This window comes from Pleurodeles waltl, chromosome 7 (genome assembly GCF_031143425.1).
Source record: "Pleurodeles waltl isolate 20211129_DDA chromosome 7, aPleWal1.hap1.20221129, whole genome shotgun sequence".
Classification (NCBI taxonomy): Eukaryota; Metazoa; Chordata; class Amphibia; order Caudata; family Salamandridae; genus Pleurodeles; species Pleurodeles waltl.
The window spans coordinates 654,351,130-654,377,556 of record NC_090446.1 but is presented as its reverse complement, the minus strand read 5'-3'; the positions used below and the strand labels follow the sequence as shown (position 1 = coordinate 654,377,556).

The following is a 26,427-nucleotide window of genomic DNA, read 5'->3' as shown; positions in this document are numbered from 1 at the left end:
CCAGAGGAGTAGCTATCTCTTCAGTGGTTTTCAAAGTCACATCTCTAAAAAATATTTGTGCTGCTGCCACTTGGGCTACTCCTCATACAATGATTTCTCATTATAGATTATCAATGGGAGATGTGTTTTCTCCTCCCTTTGATGCAGCAGTATTATCAACAGTACATTAATTGAGTCCCTTTTTGCACTCATCCGTTTAAAAAATCTCACTTGGTGCTGCATATTGATTCCGTGGTGTCCTCTTAGATGGCATTTTTTTCATAAATGGCTTGGGTGTACTCTCTTTATGTAAGGACTGAGGCAAGAAGGATGGATGAGATAGGTAATGACTCAATTGTTTACCGTATACTTCATTACTCTGAGTCATAGCCTTCCTCATCACATTACTAAGTTCTTTCCCTTCCCTCCCACAGGGAAAGATGGAAAATGGCTTTGATTAATATGTAGCTTTGAAATGCAGGAAGTGTTCTGGCTCAGCCCCTCCTATTTGGGCCACAGGGTAGGCTCTTCCTGTGGCAGCCATACTGAGAGGGGCATGATTTGGTGATTTATTTTATGTGAGTATATCCTGTGCATGGGAAGGATAATGTTCAATATGTAAAGACTGTGGCAAGGAAGACTGTAATTCTGAGTAATGAAGATTACTGCCATGTTACCAAGTCATTTTCAGGCAAACACATAAGCATGCTCCATGGTACAGTGCTACATACCTGAAAGTACAACAAAATGCAAGTAAAAAATTCCAAAGCACATGTTGTGCGTTGCCCGCACAAAGACTAGGAAGGAAAAAGGTTTCCACCATACAGCACAGCAAAAATCCACAGTACTGTAAGTATTCAAAGGATGTCAGGTCTTTCCAATGAGTGAGCTTGGTTATCTGGAAATAATAGATTATTCAATATGTGTGACATTACGAATAAGGATGGAAAGTAATCACTTTCCTTCAGCTACTTGAATTGACAGAAATTGCATGATAGATGTCGAAACACACAATACCTAAGGATTTACTCTTATCACGTTCTGTTTCTTCTCCAGCCCTCGCTGCATGATCCTTGGTTGACCCATCAGCATTAAAATAAATATAGGACATTCCAGACCATCAGACACATCTAGCTTTATTTTGGTCCTGTCAAAAAAAATCTAAGTTACACCAAAAGAAGTACTTGAGATTTTGTTACCTACTGACAAAATGTACACCACAAGATAAGAAACTGTTCAGTGGTCTGCTTTTTCTTTTTTTGTTCTCAACTCGTTTATACATTTCCAGTTATTATGAATTTACAGGCGAGACATGAAACAATAAATCAAAAGACAACAGTATTTGGCACTATGATTTGAGCTACTCCTGATCATTTCCATGCTCGTATTGGCTTTTATGGCATTATGTGACTTCCATGACACTGAGCCCAGTGTGGGGATCCCGCCAGACATGAGTTTTCCACCCGTAAAACTACGGCCAGACAACTGAAAAGTGTAGAGTGGCTCTCCTCTCGCTCATCTGTGTTCGACAGTGAGTTGAAAAACCACAGATTCAAACTACAGGCACTGAGTGTTGCTGACATCTTACTTGGAGGCCTCTGTTCACTGTAAGAGAGCAGTCAAGGCACTCCTACTGTGCCATTAAGTGCTTCCTCTAGAACTGGAGCTTTATCAAAATTCCCTAAAATATGGTTTCTCTGAACCGGGGCTCAAGGTCTCTACGGAGTTGCAGAAGACTGTGGTGGGGTTTCCTAATAAGATAAGCTGGATCAAGCAGTTACAAATAAGAATCAACTTAATGTTGAAAACTGAGGTTGGTGGGGTGCGGCAAGCTATGCCAAACTAGGGTTACACTTGTTTAAAAATGGGATCATGTAAATGGAAAAGTTTGAAAACTATGCTCCAACGCAAACAACAAATTGTCATAGTGGAATTATTTAGCCTACTTCTAGGAGGTACGGGCTGAAATAATGGACCGGGATTTTTAATTCATGTAGCTGTGTCTCTAGCCTTACCTCGACAAACTGTTGTGAAGCATTTGGGGAATAGGATACTCTTCAAGCACTGCAAGGAGTACTGATTTCCAATAACAGGAGTAAACCGTATCTCCTCGGAAAAAGCATTCTTAAATATTATTAGTACTGTACTGAGGGCAGAAAAACGTAACAATAATTTAGGCAGCTGGTTCTGCACATTTTGATCCTCCACTTCATAATTTAGCTTTTGCTTTTACATCACACCAGATGCCCGCTAGCTCAGTACACCTGACCTTCTTTCATCTGCCAAAATTACATGACTGGCATACAGAGCTTTCCTTCATACACAGTCGTGACTTCTTGAAGTTCTGAGCTACTCAACAAGAAATTCGAGAGCACGTGACACCATCTCGCATAGCGATCTATGGGAATCACACCTTCAGTCTTTATCCATCACAAGGCACTGAATGTTCCTTCTTTAAGAATGTGAAATTGGCTTCTTATTTGGGACACGCAGCCTCCCTCCACCTGGTAACATGTTTTTTGACTCACAACGTGAGATTCCTTGACCAGGTGTATGACATGAGATCAGGTCCAGAACAGATGCCCAATTGAAAATAAAAACACTGTCAAGCTATGAGGACAGTCTCCATTTTGGAATTTAGCATCCCTCAAAATGGCAGCACAACCTCTGACAGTAAGACCTCTTTCAACCCTAAAATATAAAGCCTGCTAAAACCAAAGAACACCGTCCTATGACTTTAATTTTAAATCTCTGTATTTGAGTATTGACCTCTCATCTTGTTTTCCCCCATAACAAAATCAAATTTATGTCTCCACATTGTGACTTTACTGAGGCCAAAACAGTATACCTAATTCCCATGTCTTTTCACTGAATTAGAAAACTGTTCTTTCACAATGTATGTTTTTGTCGTAACTGTACGGTTATGAAAATGCAATAAATATAAACCTTCGGCTTTCAACACTGGGTTAATAAAACGTACTAAATATCAAATATCAGCCTGTAATACAATTAGTAAGTCAATAACAAATATTTTGTCCAGTGTAATGTTTGCGCCTTCTCATAGGTACGCCTTTAATTATCCTCACAGGACCTAGCCAACGAATGTAGTCTAGGATTCAATGAGCAACCAGGGGTTGGTAGTCAGAATCTATCCCATCTCAGCAGGTGTCTGTATATAAAATTATTCTAGCTGCAGCTTTAAACCACAGTATTTTGAAAATATTTTTCATTTATTATGAACATTAATCGCCGTATCTGACGGTTGGTGTGAAATTTAGCAGCTTTCATAACATTCCAATCAATGACCCCAATAACCTGAAAAAACTAAATTTGATTCCATATCTTAAGAATTTAGAAATAACGGTTTCTTCTATCCTTTAGCTCAGACGTGACAGAAAAAAAACCATCTGCACAACAGTCAAACACAAGATTGTGCATCTGGTCCATTCGTATGCTCTTCATTTTTCAGTACTATGATATAACACTACCTCACAGCTCGACTCGTGTGCCTGGGGGGGGTGGGAGAGGAACTTTGCTTCAGAATTACTAAAAAGCAATACATTCTATATTACCCCAAAAAATGATTCATCTTTCGGAATTTTCAGCAGTTTGTAGGACTTAACAAATGATATTGTTCCATATCGACATTTTTTAGCTTAGAATGCAAAATAAAAAAGCCACAAACCTAGCAACTGAAAGTTGAGCGAAAATGCACCCACCACTACACAACCTGAATTCATTGTCAGGACTTTAACCAAAAGGCCAACAAAATATATAATCACATATTTCACACAAAATAACGTGTGTGTATCAGTCATGGGCCCTTGATCTATGAATAGTATCATTTGTTTGGTGAGAGTTTTTTTTAGCTTCTCTCTTCTTGATCATCATTCTTTGATGCACTACAGAGTGATAAATCTTTGGCACCTTTCTGGTGCTTTCCCTAGTGGAAAGAGATGCTGGACTGTAGCATGGCTCAGAGGTTTGAACACAGCCTCCCATTCCCTGGAAATCGTGATGATCACCCTGCAGGTAGGATCGGCACCATAAAAGTGTGAACTCAGAGTGATCCTTTCAAAGACAAAGGGAAGATGAAAGGCTATCACTGATAGACACTAATGGAGAATTATTGGAGCCTTAAAACTGGCGAACTCTGGAGAAAGATCAAACCTCTTTTGTGTGAGACTGTGTAGCAGGATCACATGACAACTATGAACAAGTTCACCATCTTCAAAAACCCTAGCTCCCTTTTTGGTTGTCTACCTCCTTTGAAAAAAGCAGAAATAAAAGGAATTATTATTAAGTTTTATTTGAGGAATCACCAGCTAATATAGACAACTGAGATTCCCAGAAGGAGATCATCTATAACACTCAACCACGAACATGTCAAAGAGAGAGCAAGAGTAGGAGCTATTTGAGCAACTACATATATACAACAAGAAAGCAATTTTCAGTCCTACCAAGTGCTGAATGCTGAATAACTGGGTGAGTTGTGATCTGCTGGTGTGAAGTCTTGCGTGTAGTCAAATGTATGCTGAACAACTCTTCTCTTCCTTTTAACTAGTCTGGCCATGTCCCCAAAGACAGTTTACAAGTTGTGAAACATGAATTTTGAATGTGACCTGGACTCTGCTGCTTCAATGAGGCTGTCAAGCCATTAAGTCTTAAAAATACACTTTTGTTTGTGCCGGTTTGTTCTTTAAACTGCAATCTCACACTCAACATCAAACATGCCTTTGTACAAGTGCTGGACTCGGTTACAAATCAACAAGAAGAACAATGCACAGAAAGAAAATTAGATTTGAAAAATGGCTCCCGCTGTTTTCCGTTGTAGCTGTCGGCACAGCAGCTTCTCGGAACGAGGGCCAATGCTTTCAGAGCACGCCATCCCTCTTGGTGGGGGAAGGGTTCAGGAAAGGAGGAGAGATACTCAGTGGCCTTCAGTCTTGCCCTTCACCTCGTGGTTAGAAGATCCACCAGGCAGCCACGGAGATACAGACCGAGAGCTGGTTTGCTTGGCCATGCTGTAGTGGCTTATAACAGTGTAGAATCTTCCCCGGGAGTTGGAATCCTGTGCTGAGTAGTAGGCATCCAAAGAAGCTGGGATACAACGCTTATGCTGTGAAGTGAAAAGATGAGATTCTGTTAGCAATAAGTATGCAAATTCACACAATGCTCCTATTTACCCTTAAAGTCTTTGCTTCTGCTGACAGATCCTGCAACAGCAACATGATGCAAGAATTCAACTCATTAGCAAGCGTTCAATTAAGATCTGGTAGAAACATCTCAAAACCATGTTTCTGGTCTAGACATTGTGGAACATGCGTACTGCTTCATGTCTGATACAAACATCCCCACAATTTTTTGTGATATCTCCTGGCAAGAGAGGAGTGGAATGTTTATTTGCTACCAACCCCAATGTGGTCCATTTCTACAAAGGAAGCCTGCGGCTGCGTACAGATATACAGGGGTGCCATCTTAAAACATCTTTCATGATCATCACCCTTTTTGCCCTTTGGCACATTAGATAAGAATAAGCAGACAGGTAAGATCTGATCCCCTTTGTTAATGGTGTGAGCCAGACCTGTGAAGATGAAGTACTGAAGTGGATTGGCAAGTAGCATGGTGTAATTATTATCTTGCTATTAACTTGATTTATATCGATAAGATCAAGTTGCATTTGGCCTATGTTCCTTCTTGGTGGTGAGACAAGCTGGGGGCCCAATTTAGTAGTTTACAAAAGTTCAAGCTGGAAAGATACGAGGGCTTAAATACCTCCTGTAGTATCTTTCTATGGTGGAGAACCCTGGAGTTTGTCCCCTGATGGTAACCTAACTGCACTTTAAGTGAGGGCTGAAGTGCTTGTACACTTCTGGTCTTCTTTGCAGCTGGTCTTATCCTCCATGACACGGTTAGTCTGGGAATACCAAATTCCAAATAATGGTGGGACAGAACATTTTTACAATATAGAGAGACAAAATATTAAAATGTAAGTTTACACACATTTTCTATATCTAACTATACGTGTATGTACCATGGTAGTGTACATATGTGTGTGTGTGTGTGTGTATATATATATATATATATATATATGTATATATATATATATATATATATATATATATCTCAAAAACGAAGTTGTCCTCATGTGAAAGCGCACTCCCAACAGGTTATATAAACGGGAAGAAAAAGCAAAGCCGGCAACTCACAGTGAGTTGCTGTCTTTGCTTTTTCTTCCCGTTTATATTAACCTGTTGGGAGTGCGCTTTCACATGAGGACAACTTCGTTTTTGATATATATATATATATATATATATATATATATATATATATATATGTATATATATATATATATATATCTTCAAGGTACATAGAGGTACAGTTAAGCATAGAAAATCCTTACCTCCCTCTGTGCTCCTCCCTGGTGCACCATCTGGTAGACCATGGGCAAAACACAGACATAACTAGGAAAAGTGTGTGGAGGGAGTCACTATATTGCATGCAACATACTATGTGACAATTATATTACATTGACTAGATTGACCTACCACTACATTGCAAGGTAAGTGTATCAAAACTGTTTAACTCCCTTTATAATTATCTTCCAAGGTATATAGAGGTAGAGTTAAGAAAAGTAATTTTATACCTACCTAGTGATGCAGTGGTACGTGTTCTAATGGATGAAATATTATTGTAGGTCGATATTATTAATCTTAATATAGTGAAATACAACCCTTCTCTGTACATCTGCAAAGCTAATGCAGCATCTGGCCTTGTGTGCTTGCAAAAGCTAGACCGAACCTGCTGCAAATTGAGATCCAATACCACTAGGTCTATTCACCACACCAAATGTAAGAGTTACAAACATAAGGAAAAATCATAAATGTGGTCAGAGTACATTTCTGAAATGTCTGGAACCCTAAGATGAGGGCATTTTCCAGAATGCCTATCAAGAGGAGCTTCAAAATGGCCCACTTCTTAAACGCCTTTAAGACACAGTCCATGACCTTACGACCTTTCACCCCCTTGCCAAAGGGATCAAGTCCTTTAATTAAAAAGCCTCCTTACTAAATGTCCTAGCCTTGCCTTTAGCCTGGGAGCCTCCAGCCACCTAACTGGAGGAATTGTGGACCCCATAGGCAACTCAGTGATAGTAAGATGCCATCAGCCAAAACATAGATGCTTCACGAAAAACCTAAATAGACAAAGAGTTAAAGGATCTGTGTATACATCTTTGTTCTGGCTGCAAAGCATGCGGTTCACACAAAAACAGGTTCTAGGAATGCAAAACAATGTAGTACACAGTGCTAAGGGAGCACTTTCTGTTTCACAAAGTGCTTTTTTCAAAATATAATCACAAATGGGAGATGGATTAAAGGGGGTTTTCCCCTCCTATTTTTGTTTCAGTATGCAATGTATCAACGGTTTCTTACCAGAACAGTGGTGGCTATCCACTGATCAGTTCCCTATATTCTGCATAGGATAGTAACAGTTTGAGAAGTGGAAGTGGTCACCATATGATACCATCCACACTGTGAATTATGGAGCTGGGTTTGAGGGGAGCAGACTGAGGTCTAGTGGACAATTGCAAGCTCCATCTGATGTCATTCGTTATATATAAACATTTTTCTTTCAAGTACTAACGTCTATCTGAGGGACGGGGGATGCTTGAAAACATGTTTTTTGTCCAGTGAATGTGAATGCAGGGATAGAGGTCTGCTGTTTCTTGCAGGAAAACCTTATAGAAAGAAGTAACCTTGAGTAGTCCTTAAAAATCTGTTTACATTGCTGTAGGAAAGAGTGTGCCATGCATACCAGCTGTGCTTCACTTTCTTTACAATTACATGGAAGGAGAAAAAAAATGATAAATTACCAATATGTTTTACATGGTTGTCCTGACCTGGCAACCGGATGTAACTGTGGGCTTAGTTCGTAGTGCTGGCTGTGTCGGTGTTGTCTTCCAAAAACAGCTTGATAGTTGTGTACTGAAATGTTGGCGTATGATAACCTATTTTCCCATACATTCATTAACTTGAGGTTTAGCTGTCTAATAATTTCATATGGTAGGCTTTAGGATTTTATTGGGTTTGTTGTGGGTCATTTTGATGAAGTCCAGGATGGGGTTCTGAGCAATCTCTCGCTTGTTAAGAATTGCTATTTACCTGAGTCATGTTTTACAGTATGAGAATAAGTGTTATGTACACACCTTTCTCCAAGTTTGTGGGGAAGAAGTTGCAAAAGGCCTATGGTATCAGTCTAGTTCCTTCTTCTCTTGTACACCATAGATAGGTTTTTACCCCATGAAAGACCACATGGTACTAAAGACTGTTAACTGCAGTTATGGATGCAATTTTTACATATAGATATTTTCTTCTGTCAATCTGTTTTCCTTCACTTCTCATTTGAGCTTTACGTTTCACTGATTTGAAACTTTTCAAATTTTCTGTGGTCCAGCGTACCTATAGTCATATCTTAGCTCGATATTGTAAAGGAAAATAACATTCATCAGCGCTTCCAGCCATATTCGTGTTTCTGCCTTAATATTGACAGCCCTGAAAAAGCCCAGTCTTGCGTGCAGAGAACAGGGCAAAACAATTGCCAGGTGAAAAACGGAAGCACTATGAACTTTCTAAATTAGAATTGTATTGTAACACAAACAAAACAATACCTTTTTGTTTATCTGGATCAATTGTAATTCCCTTCAGCCCTGTGACTCCTTGCTAACTGAAGCTTTGAGCTTTTGATTATATTTGTGATTATGACATTCATTACCTTATTCTGGTAGATGCATCTCGTTATTAAAAAAGATACGGAATTTGTTTGCTACTAGCCCGATTCAGTAAAAACGCTTAACTCTACTAACAACCTTGGCAATTTCCCAATTTTTGCTGATTCACAGAATCCAGCAGGTGTTCACAAGGACATGTGTGACATTATTCATGGGTTTCCATGTGCACCCCTGTACCCATGTTCATCAAACATACATCAATGATTACCCAAATTAACCTCTTCTCCTATATCTCCTATAGCTCCATGAAATACCAGGAACTAACCTTTCATTTCCTTTCCTGTAATGGTTCTTGTGTCTTTTCTAGGATTTAAAAAGGGCAACTGTTTGTGAATACACACAATGACATTTTCGGGTGTTGCATTGTATATTTCTTTGCAAACTTCTTTCCACTGATGCTACAATTAAGATGCGGGACAAAGTCTACTCTTTACCCACAGGTGGAAAGAGCAAAGAGACAGCAATGTGGGCACATCAAAGTATAGTGAGTCCTTAATGGGGCATTAAAATATTGATTCTTGGAAAACATATGTGTAAGGAAATGCCTCCTTGGCATGGTTGCCCCCTGACTTTTTGCCTTTGCTGATGCTATGTTTACAATTGAAAGTGTGCTGAGGCCTGCTAACCAGGCCCCAGCACCAGTGTTCTTTCCCTAACCTGTACTTTTGTATCCACAATTGGCAGACCCTGGCATCCAGATAAGTCCCTTGTAACTGGTACTTCTAGTACCAAGGGCCCTGATGCCAAGGAAGGTCTCTAAGGGCTGCAGCATGTCTTATGCCACCCTGGAGACCTCTCACTCAGCACAGACACACTGCTTACCAGCTTGTGTGTGCTAGTGAGGACAAAACGAGTAAGTCGACATGGCACTCCCCTCAGGGTGCCATGCCAGCCTCTCACTGCCTATGCAGTATAGGTAAGACACCCCTCTAGCAGGCCTTACAGCCCTAAGGCAGGGTGCACTATACCATAGGTGAGGGTACCAGTGCATGAGCATGGTACCCCTACAGTGTCTAAACAAAACCTTAGACATTGTAAGTGCAGGGTAGCCATAAGAGTATATGGTCTGGGAGTCTGTCAAACACGAACTCCACAGCACCATAATGGCTACACTGAAAACTGGGAAGTTTGGTATCAAACTTCTCAGCACAATAAATGCACACTGATGCCAGTGTACATTTTATTGCAAAATACACCCCAGAGGGCACCTTAGAGGTGCCCCCTGAAACTTAACCGACTGTCTGTGTAGGCTGACTAGTTCCAGCAGCCTGCCACACCAGAGACATGTTGCTGGCCCCATGGGGAGAGTGCCTTTGTCACTCTGAGGCCAGTAACAAAGCCTGCACTGGGTGGAGATGCTAACACCTCCCCCAGGCAGGAGCTGTGACACCTGGCGGTGAGCCTCAAAGGCTCACCCCTTTGTCACAGCCCAGCAGGGCACTCCAGCTTAGTGGAGTTGCCCGCCCCCTCCGGCCACGGCCCCCACTTTTGGCGGCAAGGCTGGAGGGAACAAAGAAAGCAACAAGGAGGAGTCACTGGCCAGTCAGGACAGCCCCTAAGGTGTCCTGAGCTGAGGTGACTCTGACTTTTAGAAATCCTCCATCTTGCAGATGGAGGATTCCCCCAATAGGGTTAGGATTGTGACCCCCTCCCCTTGGGAGGAGGCACAAAGAGGGTGTACCCACCCTCAGGGCTAGTAGCCATTGGCTACTAACCCCCCAGACCTAAACACGCCCTTAAATTTAGTATTTAAGGGCTACCCTGAACCCTAGAAAATTAGATTCCTGCAACTACAAGAAGAAGGACTGCCTAGCTGAAAACCCCTGCAGAGGAAGACCAGAAGACGACAACTGCCTTGGCTCCAGAAACTCACCGGCCTGTCTCCTGCCTTCCAAAGATCCTGCTCCAGCGACGCCTTCCAAAGGGACCAGCGACCTCGACATCCTCTGAGGACTGCCCCTGCTTCGAAAAGACAAGAAACTCCCGAGGACAGCGGACCTGCTCCAAGAAAGGCTGCAACTTTGTTTCCAGCAGCTTTGAAAGAACCCTGCAAGCTCCCCGCAAGAAGCGTGAGACTTGCAACACTGCACCCGACGAGCCCGACTCGGCTGGTGGAGATCCGACACCTCAGGAGGGACCCCAGGACTACTCTGATACTGTGAGTACCAAAACCTGTCCCCCCTGAGCCCCCACAGCGCCGCCTGCAGAGGGAATCCCGAGGCTTCCCCTGACCGCGACTCTTTGAACCTAAAATCCCGACGCCTGGGAGAGACCCTGCACCCGCAGCCCCCAGGACCTGAAGGACCGGACTTTCACTGGAGAAGTGACCCCCAGGAGTCCCTCTCCCTTGCCCAAGTGGAGGTTTCCCCGAGGAACCCCCCCCTTGCCTGCCTGCAGCGCTGAAGAGATCCCGAGATCTCTCATAGACTAACATTGCGAACCCGACGCCTGTTTCTACACTGCACCCGGCCGCCCCCGCGCCGCTGAGGGTGAAATTTCTGTGTGGGCTTGTGTCCCCCCCGGTGCCCTACAAAACCCCCCTGGTCTGCCCTCCGAAGACGCGGGTACTTACCTGCAAGCAGACCGGAACCGGGGCACCCCCTTCTCTCCATTCTAGCCTATGTGTTTTGGGCACCACTTTGAACTCTGCACCTGACCGGCCCTGAGCTGCTGGTGTGGTGACTTTGGGGTTGCTCTGAACCCCCAACGGTGGGCTACCTTGGACCAAGAACTGAACCCTGTAAGTGTCTTACTTACCTGGTAAAACTAACCAAAACTTACCTCCCCTAGGAACTTTGAAAATTGCACTGTGTCCACTTTTAAAACAGCTATTTGTCAATAACTTGAAAAGTATACATGCAATTTTTATGATTTGAAGTTCCTAAAGTACTTACCTGCAATACCTTTCGAATGAGATATTACATGTAGAATTTGAACCTGTGGTTCTTAAAATAAACTAAGAAAAGATATTTTTCTATATAAAAACCTATTGGCTGGATTTGTCTCTGAGTGTGTGTACCTCATTTATTGTCTATGTGTATGTACAACAAATGCTTAACACTACTCCTTGGATAAGCCTACTGCTCGACCACACTACCACAAAATAGAGCATTAGTATTATCTATTTTTACCACTATTTTACCTCTAAGGGGAACCCTTGGACTCTGTGCATGCTATTCCTTACTTTGAAATAGCACATACAGAGCCAACTTCCTACATTGGTGGATCAGCGGTGGGGTACAAGACTTTGCATTTGCTGGACTACTCAGCCAATACCTGATCACACGACAAATTCCAAAATTGTCATTAGAAATTCATTTTTGCAATTTGAAATTTTTCTAAATTCTTAAAAGTCCTGCTAGGGCCTTGTGTGTTAAGTCCCTGTTTAGCATTGTCTTTTAGAGTTTAAAAGTTTGTTAAAAGTTTGAAATTAGATTCTAGAAACAGTTTTAGATTCTTTAAAAAGTCTTCCAACTCTTAGCAAAATAATGTCTGATACAGAGATGAATGTGGTGGAACTCGACACCACACCTTACCTCCATCTTAAGATGAGGGAGCTAAGGTCTCTCTGTAATATCAAAAAAATAACCATTGGCTCCAGACCTACCAAAATTCAGCTCCAGGAGCTGTTGGCAGAGTTTGAAAAAGCCAACCCCTCTGATGATGACCTCACAGAGGAAGAAATTAGTGACTTGGAGGCCAATGTCCCTCCTCCAGTCCTAAATAGGGAGAACAGGACCCCTCAAGTCCTGTCTCCAACTGTGTTAGTCAGAAATAGTGAGTCCCTCACAGGAGGGTCCCACATTTCTGAAATCACTGAGGATGCTCTCAGTGAAGATGACCTCCTGTTAGCCAGGATGGCCAAAAGATTGGCTTTAGAGAGACAGCTCCTAGCCATAGAAAGGGAAAGACAAGAGATGGGCCTAGGACCCATCAATGGTGGCAGCAATATAAATAGGGTCAGAGATTCTCCTGACATGTTAAAAATCCCCAAAGGGATTGTGACAAAATTTGAAGATGGTGATGACATCACCAAGTGGTTCACAGCTTTTGAGAGGGCTTGTGTAACCAGAAAAGTGAACAGATCTCACTGGGGTGCTCTCCTTTGGGAAATGTTCACTGGAAAGTGTAGGGATAGACTCCTCACACTCTCTGGAAAAGATGCAGAATCTTATGACCTCATGAAGGGTACCCTGATTGAGGGCTTTGGATTCTCCACTGAGGAGTACAGGATTAGGTTCAGGGGGGCTCAAAAATCCTCGAGCCAGACCTGGGTTGACTTTGTTGACTACTCAGTGAAAACACTAGATGGTTGGATTCAAGGCAGTGGTGTAAGTAATTATGATGGGCTGTACAATTTATTTGTGAAAGAACACCTGTTAAGTAATTGTTTCAATGATAAACTGCATCAGCATCTGGTAGACCTAGGACCAATTTCTCCCCAAGAATTGGGAAAGAAGGCGGACCATTGGGTCAAGACAAGGGTGTCCAAGACTTCAACAGGGGGTGACCAAAAGAAAGGGGTCACAAAGACTCCCCAGGGGAAGAGTGATGAGACAACCAAAACTAAAAATAGTAAAGAGTCTTCTACAGGCCCCCAAAAACCTGCACAGGAGGGTGGGCCCAGAGCCTCTTCACAAAACAATGGGTACAAGGGTAAAAACTTTGATCCCAAAAAGGCCTGGTGTCATAGCTGTAAACAGCATGGACACCAAACTGGAGACAAGGCCTGTCCCAAGAAAGGTTCCACTCCAAACTCCCATCCAGGTAACACTGGTATGGCTAGTCTCCAAGTGGGATCAACAGTGTGCCCAGAGCAAATCAGGGTCCACACTGAAGCTACTCTAGTTTCTGAGGGTGGGGTGGATTTAGCCACACTAGCTGTCTGGCCGCCTAACATGCAAAAATACAGACAGCAACTCTTAATTAATGGGACTAGAATAGAGGGCCTGAGGGATACAGGTGCCAGTGTCACCATGGTGACAGAGAAACTGGTTTCCCCTGGCCAATACCTGACTGGAAAAACTTACACAGTCACCAACGCTGACAATCAGAGAAAAGTACATCCCATGGCAATGGTTACTTTAGAATGGGGAGGGGTCAATGGCCTGAAACAGGTGGTGGTCTCCTCAAATATCCCAGTGGACTGTCTGCTTGGAAATGACCTGGAGTCCTCAGCATGGGCTGAGGTAGAACTAAAAACCCATGCAGCAATGCTGGGTATCCCTGAACTGGTGTGTGTGAAAACAAGAGCACAATGCAAGGCACAGGGTGAACAAGTAGAGCTGGAGTCTGGAAGAATGGCCCAGCCTACCAAGAGAACAGGAAAGTCAGTTGGGAAACCAACTGCAACACAGCAAAAGAAAGGGAACCTCTCTTCTCAGGAAGAAGTTCTGCCCTCTGAGGGAACTGAGCCTTTGGAGCTTGAACCTTATCAGGTTGAGCTCTTAGGCCCAGGGGAACCCTCAAGGGAGGAGCTGTGTAAGGGACAAGAAACCTGTCCCTCTCTTGAAGGCCTTAGGCAGCAAGCTGCTGAAGAGTCCAAAGGCAAGAAAAATGGAACACATAGGGTCTATTGGGAAGATGGACTCCTGTACACTGAGGCCAGAGACCCCAAACCTGGTGCCACTAGGAGAGTGGTAGTGCCTCAGCTGTTCAGGAAGTTCATCCTAACATTGGCCCATGACATTCCCCTTGCTGGACATTTGGGACAAACCAAGACGTGGGAGAGGTTAGTCAACCACTTCTACTGGCCCAATATGTCCAACATGGTTAAGGAGTTTTGCCTCTCCTGCCCCACCTGTCAAGCCAGTGGTAAGACAGGTGGGCATCCAAAGGCCCCCCTCATTCCACTTCCAGTGGTGGGGGTTCCCTTTGAAAGAGTGGGTGTGGACATAGTTGGTCCACTAGAACCTCCCACAGCCTCAGGAAATATGTATATCCTGGTAGTAGTGGATCATGCTACCAGGTATCCTGAAGCTATTCCCCTTAGGTCGACTACTGCCCCTGCAGTAGCCAAGGCCCTCATTGGTATCTTTACCAGAGTGGGTTTCCCTAAGGAGGTGGTGTCTGACAGAGGTACCAACTTCATGTCAGCATACCTAAAGCACATGTGGAATGAGTGTGGAGTGACTTATAAATTCACTACACCATACCATCCACAAACTAATGGCTTGGTTGAGAGATTCAACAAGACATTAAAAGGCATGATCATGGGGCTCCCAGAAAAGCTCAAAAGGAGATGGGATGTCCTCTTGCCATGTCTGCTTTTCGCTTACAGAGAGGTGCCACAGAAGGGAGTAGGATTCTCACCCTTTGAACTTCTGTTTGGTCATCCTGTAAGGGGACCACTTGCCCTTGTTAAAGAAGGCTGGGAGAGACCTCTCCATGAGCCTAAACAGGACATAGTGGACTATGTACTTGGCCTTCGCTCTAGAATGGCAGAGTACATGGAAAAGGCAACCAAAAACCTTGAGGCCAGCCAACAGCTCCAGAAGTTTTGGTATGACCAAAAGGCTGCACTGGTTGAGTTCCAACCAGGGCAGAAAGTCTGGGTTCTGGAGCCTGTGGCTCCCAGGGCACTCCAGGACAAATGGAGTGGCCCTTACCCAGTACTAGAAAGGAAGAGTCAGGTCACCTACCTGGTGGACCTGGGCACAAGCAGGAGCCCCAAGAGGGTGATCCATGTGAACCGCCTTAAGCTCTTCCATGACAGGGCTGATGTGAATCTGTTGATGGTAACAGATGAGGATCAGGAGGCAGAGAGTGAACCTCTCCCTGATCTTCTGTCATCAGACCCAAAAGATGGCACAGTAGATGGAGTGATCTACTCAGACACCCTCTCTGGCCAACAGCAAGCTGATTGTAGGAGAGTCCTACAACAGTTTCCTGAACTCTTCTCCTTAACCCCTGGTCAGACACACCTGTGTACCCATGATGTGGACACAGGAGACAGCATGCCTGTCAAGAACAAAATCTTTAGACAATCTGACCATGTTAAGGAAAGCATCAAGGTGGAAGTCCACAAGATGCTGGAATTGGGAGTAATTGAGCGCTCTGACAGCCCCTGGGCTAGCCCAGTGGTCTTAGTCCCCAAACCTCACACCAAAGATGGAAAGAAAGAGATGAGGTTTTGTGTGGACTACAGAGGGCTCAATTCTGTCACCAAGACAGATGCTCATCCAATTCCAAGAGCTGATGAGCTCATAGACAAATTAGGTGCTGCCAAATTCTTAAGTACCTTTGACTTGACAGCAGGGTACTGGCAAATAAAAATGGCACCTGGAGCAAAAGAGAAAACAGCATTCTCCACACCTGATGGGCATTATCAGTTTACTGTTATGCCCTTTGGTTTAAAGAATGCCCCTGCCACCTTCCAAAGGTTGGTGAATCAAGTCCTTGCTGGCTTGGAGTCCTTTAGCACAGCTTATCTTGATGATATTGCTGTCTTTAGCTCCACCTGGCAGGATCACCTGGTCCACCTGAAGAAGGGTTTGAAGGCTCTGCAATCTGCAGGCCTCTCTATCAAGGCATCCAAATGCCAGATAGGGCAGGGAACTGTGGTTTACTTGGGCCACCTTGTAGGTGGAGGCCAAGTTCAGCCACTCCAACCCAAGATCCAGACTATTCTGGACTGGGTAGCTCCAAAAACCCAGACTCAAGTCAGGGCATTCCTAGGCTTGACTGGGTATTACAGGAGGTTTGTGAAGGGATATGGATCCATTGTGACAGCCCTCACTGAACTCACCTCCAAGAAAATGCCCAAGAAAGTGAACTGGACTGTGGAATGCCAACAGGCCTTTGACACCCTGAAACAAGCAATGTGCTCAGCACCAGTTCTAAAAGCTCCAGATTATTCTAAGCAGTTCATTGTGCAGACTGATGCCTCTGAACATGGGATAGGGGCAGTTTTGTCCCAAACAAATGATGATGGCCTTGACCAGCCTGTTGCTTTCATTAGCAGGAGGTTACTCCCCAGGGAGCAGCGTTGGAGTGCCATTGAGAGGGAGGCCTTTGCTGTGGTTTGGTCCCTGAAGAAGCTGAGACCATACCTCTTTGGGACTCACTTCCTAGTTCAAACTGACCACAGACCTCTCAAATGGCTGATGCAAATGAAAGGTGAAAATCCTAAACTGTTGAGGTGGTCCATCTCCCTACAGGGAATGGACTTTATAGTGGAACACAGACCTGGGACTGCCCATGCCAATGCAGATGGCCTTTCCAGGTTCTCCCACTTAGAAAATGAAGACTCTCTTGGGAGAGGTTAGTCTCATCCTCTTTCGTTTGGGGGGGGGTTGTGTAAGGAAATGCCTCCTTGGCATGGTTGCCCCCTGACTTTTTGCCTTTGCTGATGCTATGTTTACAATTGAAAGTGTGCTGAGGCCTGCTAACCAGGCCCCAGCACCAGTGTTCTTTCCCTAACCTGTACTTTTGTATCCACAATTGGCAGACCCTGGCATCCAGATAAGTCCCTTGTAACTGGTACTTCTAGTACCAAGGGCCCTGATGCCAAGGAAGGTCTCTAAGGGCTGCAGCATGTCTTATGCCACCCTGGAGACCTCTCACTCAGCACAGACACACTGCTTACCAGCTTGTGTGTGCTAGTGAGGACAAAACGAGTAAGTCGACATGGCACTCCCCTCAGGGTGCCATGCCAGCCTCTCACTGCCTATGCAGTATAGGTAAGACACCCCTCTAGCAGGCCTTACAGCCCTAAGGCAGGGTGCACTATACCATAGGTGAGGGTACCAGTGCATGAGCATGGTACCCCTACAGTGTCTAAACAAAACCTTAGACATTGTAAGTGCAGGGTAGCCATAAGAGTATATGGTCTGGGAGTCTGTCAAACACGAACTCCACAGCACCATAATGGCTACACTGAAAACTGGGAAGTTTGGTATCAAACTTCTCAGCACAATAAATGCACACTGATGCCAGTGTACATTTTATTGCAAAATACACCCCAGAGGGCACCTTAGAGGTGCCCCCTGAAACTTAACCGACTGTCTGTGTAGGCTGACTAGTTCCAGCAGCCTGCCACACCAGAGACATGTTGCTGGCCCCATGGGGAGAGTGCCTTTGTCACTCTGAGGCCAGTAACAAAGCCTGCACTGGGTGGAGATGCTAACACCTCCCCCAGGCAGGAGCTGTGACACCTGGCGGTGAGCCTCAAAGGCTCACCCCTTTGTCACAGCCCAGCAGGGCACTCCAGCTTAGTGGAGTTGCCCGCCCCCTCCGGCCACGGCCCCCACTTTTGGCGGCAAGGCTGGAGGGAACAAAGAAAGCAACAAGGAGGAGTCACTGGCCAGTCAGGACAGCCCCTAAGGTGTCCTGAGCTGAGGTGACTCTGACTTTTAGAAATCCTCCATCTTGCAGATGGAGGATTCCCCCAATAGGGTTAGGATTGTGACCCCCTCCCCTTGGGAGGAGGCACAAAGAGGGTGTACCCACCCTCAGGGCTAGTAGCCATTGGCTACTAACCCCCCAGACCTAAACACGCCCTTAAATTTAGTATTTAAGGGCTACCCTGAACCCTAGAAAATTAGATTCCTGCAACTACAAGAAGAAGGACTGCCTAGCTGAAAACCCCTGCAGAGGAAGACCAGAAGACGACAACTGCCTTGGCTCCAGAAACTCACCGGCCTGTCTCCTGCCTTCCAAAGATCCTGCTCCAGCGACGCCTTCCAAAGGGACCAGCGACCTCGACATCCTCTGAGGACTGCCCCTGCTTCGAAAAGACAAGAAACTCCCGAGGACAGCGGACCTGCTCCAAGAAAGGCTGCAACTTTGTTTCCAGCAGCTTTGAAAGAACCCTGCAAGCTCCCCGCAAGAAGCGTGAGACTTGCAACACTGCACCCGGCGACCCCGACTCGGCTGGTGGAGATCCGACACCTCAGGAGGGACCCCAGGACTACTCTGATACTGTGAGTACCAAAACCTGTCCCCCCTGAGCCCCCACAGCGCCGCCTGCAGAGGGAATCCCGAGGCTTCCCCTGACCGCGACTCTTTGAACCTAAAGTCCCGACGCCTGGGAGAGACCCTGCACCCGCAGCCCCCAGGACCTGAAGGACCGGACTTTCACTGGAGAAGTGACCCCCCAGGAGTCCCTCTCCCTTGCCCAAGTGGAGGTTTCCCCGAGGAACCCCCCCCCTTGCCTGCCTGCAGCGCTGAAGAGATCCCGAGATCTCTCATAGACTAACATTGCGAACCCGACGCCTGTTTCTACACTGCACCCGGCCGCCCCCGCGCCGCTGAGGGTGAAATTTCTGTGTGGGCTTGTGTCCCCCCCGGTGCCCTACAAAACCCCCCTGGTCTGCCCTCCGAAGACACGGGTACTTACCTGCAAGCAGACCGGAACCGGGGCACCCCCTTCTCTCCATTCTAGCCTATGTGTTTTGGGCACCACTTTGAACTCTGCACCTGACCGGCCCTGAGCTGCTGGTGTGGTGACTTTGGGGTTGCTCTGAACCCCCAACGGTGGGCTACCTTGGACCAAGAACTGAACCCTGTAAGTGTCTTACTTACCTGGTAAAACTAACCAAAACTTACCTCCCCTAGGAACTTTGAAAATTGCACTGTGTCCACTTTTAAAACAGCTATTTGTCAATAACTTGAAAAGTATACATGCAATTTTTATGATTTGAAGTTCCTAAAGTACTTACCTGCAATACCTTTCGAATGAGATATTACATGTAGAATTTGAACCTGTGGTTCTTAAAATAAACTAAGAAAAGATATTTTTCTATATAAAAACCTATTGGCTGGATTTGTCTCTGAGTGTGTGTACCTCATTTATTGTCTATGTGTATGTACAACAAATGCTTAACACTACTCCTTGGATAAGCCTACTGCTCGACCACACTACCACAAAATAGAGCATTAGTATTATCTATTTTTACCACTATTTTACCTCTAAGGGGAACCCTTGGACTCTGTGCATGCTATTCCTTACTTTGAAATAGCACATACAGAGCCAACTTCCTACAATATGTTAAAGTGAAATTCATGGTATCGGCCCCATTTCTTTGAAGCACGTTTGTGGCACATCTAACAAACACATATATGCCTTGAAATAGACTTGATTACTATGCGTTCCGTGAGCTATACCATGATGGAACTGATAGCAATAAAATGTTACTAATACATTAGTGCCTAGAAGTTAGTATGTGGTGACTTACAAACCTTCATTTAAAAGTCTAACAGAGAAATTAATGTGGAAATGTAAATATCTGCACATTTGAAATATGGTGGACAATGTGGCCTCCATTCGTATTTGACATCACTTTTTAACATGAAGACACTGTGCACTTATATTTGAGTGAATTACTGACTTGAATTAATGTTCAAAGTATTATCTTTAAGAAGAAATAGTAGAAATGAAGTATATTATGAGTATTAAATGATCATGAATTAATCATACTTATATTGAATTCATTTTATTGATGTGAGTTATATGTGCGCAGAAAAAGAAATGCACATTTAAATAGTGTTCTAATAGGTCGTAAATAATCTTTTCAGTAAAATACTTTGCTTTGTATTAAGATTCAATTGCAAGGTGTGCAATAGGATTTATGTCTATGAATTTTATTAATGTGCATTTAGACTTTCTTAGCAAGACTAGGTCTAAAGATTAATTCTTGCAGCAGTAGAGGAAAATTACTTGCTTATTCTGTTCCCTCTGGCATTAATTTTTCCCTAGGTTGCGGACGTGATGTTGAATGTCCTATTGCATTGACGACGAAGAATATGTTTCAGTGTTAACTATGTAACAATATTTATTCTAACTGTCAAACAAGACAGGAAAGTTTATTAATCTTCATGTGAGAATTGTTTCGCTTATCCTGTGTATCCTGAGAAAGAATTCTGAAGTAACAAACAACTAGAAAATGTAATATTTTGTTAAAAATGTATGAAATCATTGAACTGACTAATTGTTTTCTCTAAGAAAATCCAGAATAGTTGCAAACTTCATGGTGTCAGTGGCTAGCGTTGGATGCTGAATCTTGTGCGTAAGATGAGCCCACCTGGAGGACCAATCAAAAGGCCAATGGATATTTCTAATTAGTGAGAGAATTTGAAACTTTGAGTTAGTCCATCTAGAACTCTTCCAGAGTCAGTCTACTCCTGCTTTGAGTCTGCTGCTGTTACCTCCTGTCCTTCTGCAAGTGTTCTGCTGAGTTTTCTTTTAGTCTGTATGCCCCATTTGCTTATGCTGTTCAGTACCACTATGCCCAATCAAATCTGAACTGCTGATCTGTCCTTGTGCAGCCGTGTTCTGCACTGTCGGTCTGCTCAATGGATCTTTTCCCTCTGCTGTCCCATGAGGAGAAGTATTACTAAATGTGGTTTCTTGTTTCTTTTTTAAGCTCAGATAATTACACCAGCATATTTTTATAAAGAGTTACCCCAGTTAGATGATTTTTCCAAATTCTTTTGTCGTTTCCTTTTTGCTTTTGCCCGCATATATTAGCTCGTTCCCACACAAGTCCAAATTCGCGTTAGAGATAAGGATGACCCAGCCTTAATAAACTGATTGTTAAAAATTGCATTTTGATGACTTACTGATGTCACCATTGTCTGCTTTTAAATCTGAAATAAATGTGCATATTGTAGTTTTTCTAATTTATGTTATTCTTTTGGAGTATCTAACAGTATTGATGTTGAGTAGACTTAGGGCCTGATTACGAATCTGGCAGTCTCGGGACCATCAGACTGGCAGTGGCGGTTGGACCGACGCAGCTGTAGTGGTCTGACCACAACATTACAACCCTGGAGGTCCGTCTGCCAGGGGATCACCATCTCCACCAGGATCTCTGATCCCGCGGGATGACAGCAGTGTTTGTTGTGATTAGCCAGGACGGCACTGAAGTCAGCACCACCCTGCTGATTACAACCTTGTTCGCTGCCACCCTTTTCATGGCAGTCCCCCTGCCCAGAACCATTGAAAAGCACACTGCCTGCTGTGCAGACAGGACACACTTCAAGGGTGCTGGTGCACCCTGCATGTGGCAGCATTGCTGCAGCCTCAATAATGAGCTGGGAACAATGCTGCTGCACCTTTCCCACTGGGCTGACGGGCAGGAACCTTGGTTCCCGCCCATTACCCCAGTTGGACAATTGTAATGGGGCCAGTGGGAAGACTGCCAGCACCGTGGAGGGCTCCTCGTCAGAGGTTTTGCGGTCAGATGTTTCCGATTGCCAAACTCTTAATGACCCCATTGATCTCTTTCGACGTTTTGGTCAGCCTATGGTTTTCATGTATGTTTATAATTTAGTTTTGCACACCATATACGTTACATTGATATAGGGATTGTAATAAAGCTTTGAAATTTTATTCGGTTTGGAGTTTGGTTTTGTTGTTAAATTTGTTCATTGTGTTTACAATTGTTTATGGTTCTGAAGTTATTGATCAGTGTTGAATGAGTTTGGCTACTACATTTCTCACAAAGTCCAAAGATCCAGTTGTCTTCTGATGGTGGGATGGGGCATGTTGTCTCACCAGCACGGTTGTGGTTTCTGAGCCATAGGCGGGAAGAAGACCTCTGCAAGCCCACCAGCAGAACAATAAATCCCATGGTCGGTTTTGTACCCCGTCCTGGGCTGCTCAGTGGTCTAGGTAGATGGAGAGATCCCCTGTACTACACCCTACAAATTAAGGTCTCTTTGATGCCTCCATTACTTTCGACGTGCACAATCCTACTGCATGCACTTCTTTGTGCAAGGCAGCTCCTGAAAATTATGAAGTGTTGGAGTGTAAACAATATTAATAAAAAGGTGTCACTAAAAACATAATGAAATAATGTGCATTAAAAGGCCTAACTGAATTAATGTATTTAGAAAATAAAAATGTATTGCTCGAATGGTGGACACCATAAACAGCATGCATTTACATGAAAATAAGTCTAATGAAAATGTATTTTGTTTAATTATAATTGACTGTGCTGAAAAAGGTTTAAAAAAATATGTACTAAAAGGATTAATGATTTAAATTTAAATGAAATGTTTTATTTTTCACTCTTAGCACTAGTTTAAAGGCCTCACCTTTTAGTAATACACCAGAGGGATAAAGAAATTCTAGCTTTGCAAAAATAATGGTTCTTCAAGCATTTTGTGTGACTCGCACACTGTGGAAAAGTTGTGTTCTTTTCTCGCTACAATTTTCCTTCCTGAGATGAGATAATAATGTACAAACTAAACAACAGGCCTCAGTTTTTCATGTAACATATTTGTCTTGTTTAAGTTTCATTTTTGGAAGGAAGCACATTTTATGTTTCCACATAGTTCTAAATGTAATTAATCACGGAAGCTGATGTCTGGAGAGGAGAGAGGATTGACAGCATTAATCCAGTCATGGCTGCAGGAAACGTGAAGAGATACATCCGATGTGCAGAAAATTATCATTGGCTGCAAACTAAAACCACCCCATAGACTGTCCGATAGAAACTTAGTTAGTAACTTTTGGGACTTTAACATAGCAATGTTTACATAATGTAAGTCAGATTCCTTTTAGCTTGAGTTCTGTTCAGATGATGCTACATAGTCTTTGCCTATGATTCTAACTGTTCATTTATAATCGGCCCAACTTGCTGAACTGTTTCCCTCTAATGTCCTGATGCTGTCTCCTGAAGACCTGATGTTCCTGTGCTCTGCTGATGAAGTGTCTGCTGCTTGCTGATCCATTTAGGAGAGGTATAACCAATGTGCATTTGTGTTTCCTTTGCAGGTTTTCTTCCTTAGAATATCCAACCCTTATTTTGGTTAGCACCATAGTTAGATGTTTTCCAAATTAAACAATTCATTTTTGTCTTATTTCTCTTTTTGCATGAAGTCAATGCATGCTTTCTAATTCAAGTCCTAGCTAGGGATGCCTGCCTTAATGTCTAAGTTTGACTGTTTATTAATTGATTAAGTTTGTGTCAACTGCACAAACTAAATGTATGCTGTTTCTCTATTTCACTTGATTCTGCTGCTACTCTGCATTGTTCTTTTGGAATGTCTAATGTTAAATTTCTTAATTAGATTGAGATTTTTCAGACATTTTGGACAGCCTGTGATGTTTCTGTATTTCTATCATTTGGTCTTGCGCATTATTTACGTGATCTAAAGGGAAATAAATGTTTAAACTTTACTAACCTGATGTTGTGATTCATGGCCACACAGGTCATGGTGTATTTGAATTACTGACTCCAATTGATTATGTTGAGTATTTGATGTCATATTTGATGCTTATTGTTTCACAATGTCTATTTGGATGAATTCACACTCTGATCTGAGTCCAAAGGTCTGAATCAGCCTCTGAGGGTAATAGATGACTTACCCCATACATGTCACCTTTTCAGAATAATATAAAAGCAAATAAGGTCCAACACGCCCACAGAAGCTGCCAGAGAAGTACACATTTTCTTAGTGAAGCCACAACCATCAAGAGTGACTTGACATCTCTCTTTCTTTTCCCAAAGCACAAGTGAGCGCTCTTACTAAGCCAGTGCAGCTAATCAATTGAAATCCAAGGAGGAGGATTGACGGCAGCTGTCTTACTGTGAAACGTACTACCACAAATGAGTGTTCATGAATTAAATCTTAAGTAAAGGAAGGAGAGTCAGGCAGGTTCGTAATGCGCTGCCATCTAATTTTTTTTAACGTTTCACCTGAACTAACCCTGGTCGAATATACTACCTGCACCTTTCTATACACCTAGTACATTTGTTGGGAACTGTGAACATTAAACTTATGGCTTTTCTTTGGGAAAGGATTTGCTAATTATTCAAATGGTTAACAATAAACAAGGCTTCCAAATCGATTTAAATGATTAGTAGGTATTCGGGCAAGCAGGTGGAGCTTACACATGCCAAAAAAGTGATTTCCACCTGCAAATATCATGATCCTGACTGACATAATCAAGGTCAGTGGACCATGTGCCTCGTAGAACAGGCAAACTTCTGTGCACAATTCCTCACCACTGCAAATTGGTTACAGTTGTAACTGCAAGAAAGTGGGCATTCCAAAGTGTGGCCATGTAAAATGTGATGAAACCCTAAAAATATACATATTTATAGGCATTTATTTGCAGTTTTATATGGAGCTCTGTTCCTCCTTTAAGTCACTTCAGTGTGCAGAAATTGTGTGTTAGCTCAGAAACCTGGAAAGTTAACAGTCCCGCTCATTTATCTTCTTCAACAGTAATCACAGATCTGCAATGATATCTGTTAAAAACAGTGTGTCTTCATTAAATATAGGGAGCACTGTTCTTGTTTGCACCATGCAGCACTTTTAAGTGGTGTGCCAGGCCCAAACAGAGACAGTGCACCCTATTTGAATGCCTCCAGGACAGTCGCAAACCAGTGCTTTCAGTAAAACATAGCGAGGCTGCTTCAAAGCTGCTCGGTGTTTACTGTACAGGTGGCATGCTGCCTGCAATTTAAAGAGGGGAGCTAGATCCGCCTACAGGAAGGTTCCGTGAGCAACTGCACAGGCCTGCACGGGAATGTCTGGATGGTCCATGAGATACCCTTACCCCTCTCCAGAGAGCTGCACTCTGACAGGGTGCCACCTTTATGTGGTGCACTTGTAGTGCACTTACTAAAATGCCCGTGTCCATAATACGGCACACGCAGAGAGGCACATTTATCCCTCATTTGCCTGGGGCCACACCCCATGCACATGTGGGAACCCCCGCTGAAGATAGCACTGGTGCTACATGTGCACCAGCGCTATCAGTGTTACAGATGGGACCGCACAACCATCTGCATCCCCGCTCTGTAATACCACAGTGTCCCGGAACCCAAAAAACAGGTTGACATGCTTCACTACTGCATTGATTTAAGTAATAAAGGAAAGCGCAATCAAACAGTATTAGAAATGGGGTCTTTGGTTGGCAGTCAGGTTATCCCCTGTCCAAGCAAGGACCCTCACTCTAGTCAGGGTAAAGGAGAATTACCCTCAGTTAACCCCCGCTCATCCCCATGGTAGTTTGGCACGCGCAGACAGGCATAACTTCAGGCTTAACTTCAGAAGCAAGGTGCAAAGTATTTGTACCAACACACACAGTAACTCAGTGAAAACACTACAAAATGACAAAACACAAGTTTAGAAAAATAGATATTTATTTAAACAAAACATGACCAAAATGACAAAACTCCAACATACACAAGTCAAGACATGAATTTCGAAAAGAATACGTCTTAATCCTTTAGAAAACAGTGAGAATGCTGTAATTTCACAAAAGTACCTGGGTAATGTCAAAATAAAGCCGCACAGGTGAGTGTGGGTCAGAAAAGGACACCGATGCGTCGATTTCTTACCCGCAAGTGAGAATGTGCGTCGTTCCTCCTTCGGTTGTGTCGGCGTGCGTCGTTTCTTCTCTCCCGCAAGACAGCGATGTGTTGATCTGGAAAGGCACCTCGGGTCCAGGCAGGCTTTGTGTTGATTTTCCGCGCCCAGCGATGCTGCGTCGAAATCCGGTCGCACAGTATCAAGAAACCTCGCTGAGTAGGAGCTTGCGTCATTAACAGCAGCCACTGCGGGTATTGCACGTTGTTTCTCCAGCCGCATTACGTCCATCTCTCTGCCGCGATGCAGGTGGACGGGCGATCTTAGCCGTGAGGCCGGCGGCACGTTGATTTTCAGCCGTGAGGTGGGTGGTGCATCGAACGTTTCCCCGT

The 26,427-nt window shown here is 43.8% G+C and overlaps 1 protein-coding gene across 1 annotated transcript in view; it reads right to left on the bottom strand.

Annotated features, from left to right (window-relative positions):
- Positions 1-1,089: 1,089 nt before the first annotated feature.
- The window catches only part of NSG2 (neuronal vesicle trafficking associated 2), a 193,501-nt gene continuing 168,163 nt past the window's right edge, over positions 1,090-26,427 (bottom strand). The window contains exon 5 of the mRNA XM_069244661.1: positions 1,090-5,098. Within this exon, the coding sequence (XP_069100762.1) occupies positions 4,910-5,098 (189 nt within the window). The 3' untranslated portion in view covers positions 1,090-4,909. The remainder of the gene's footprint in view (positions 5,099-26,427) is intronic.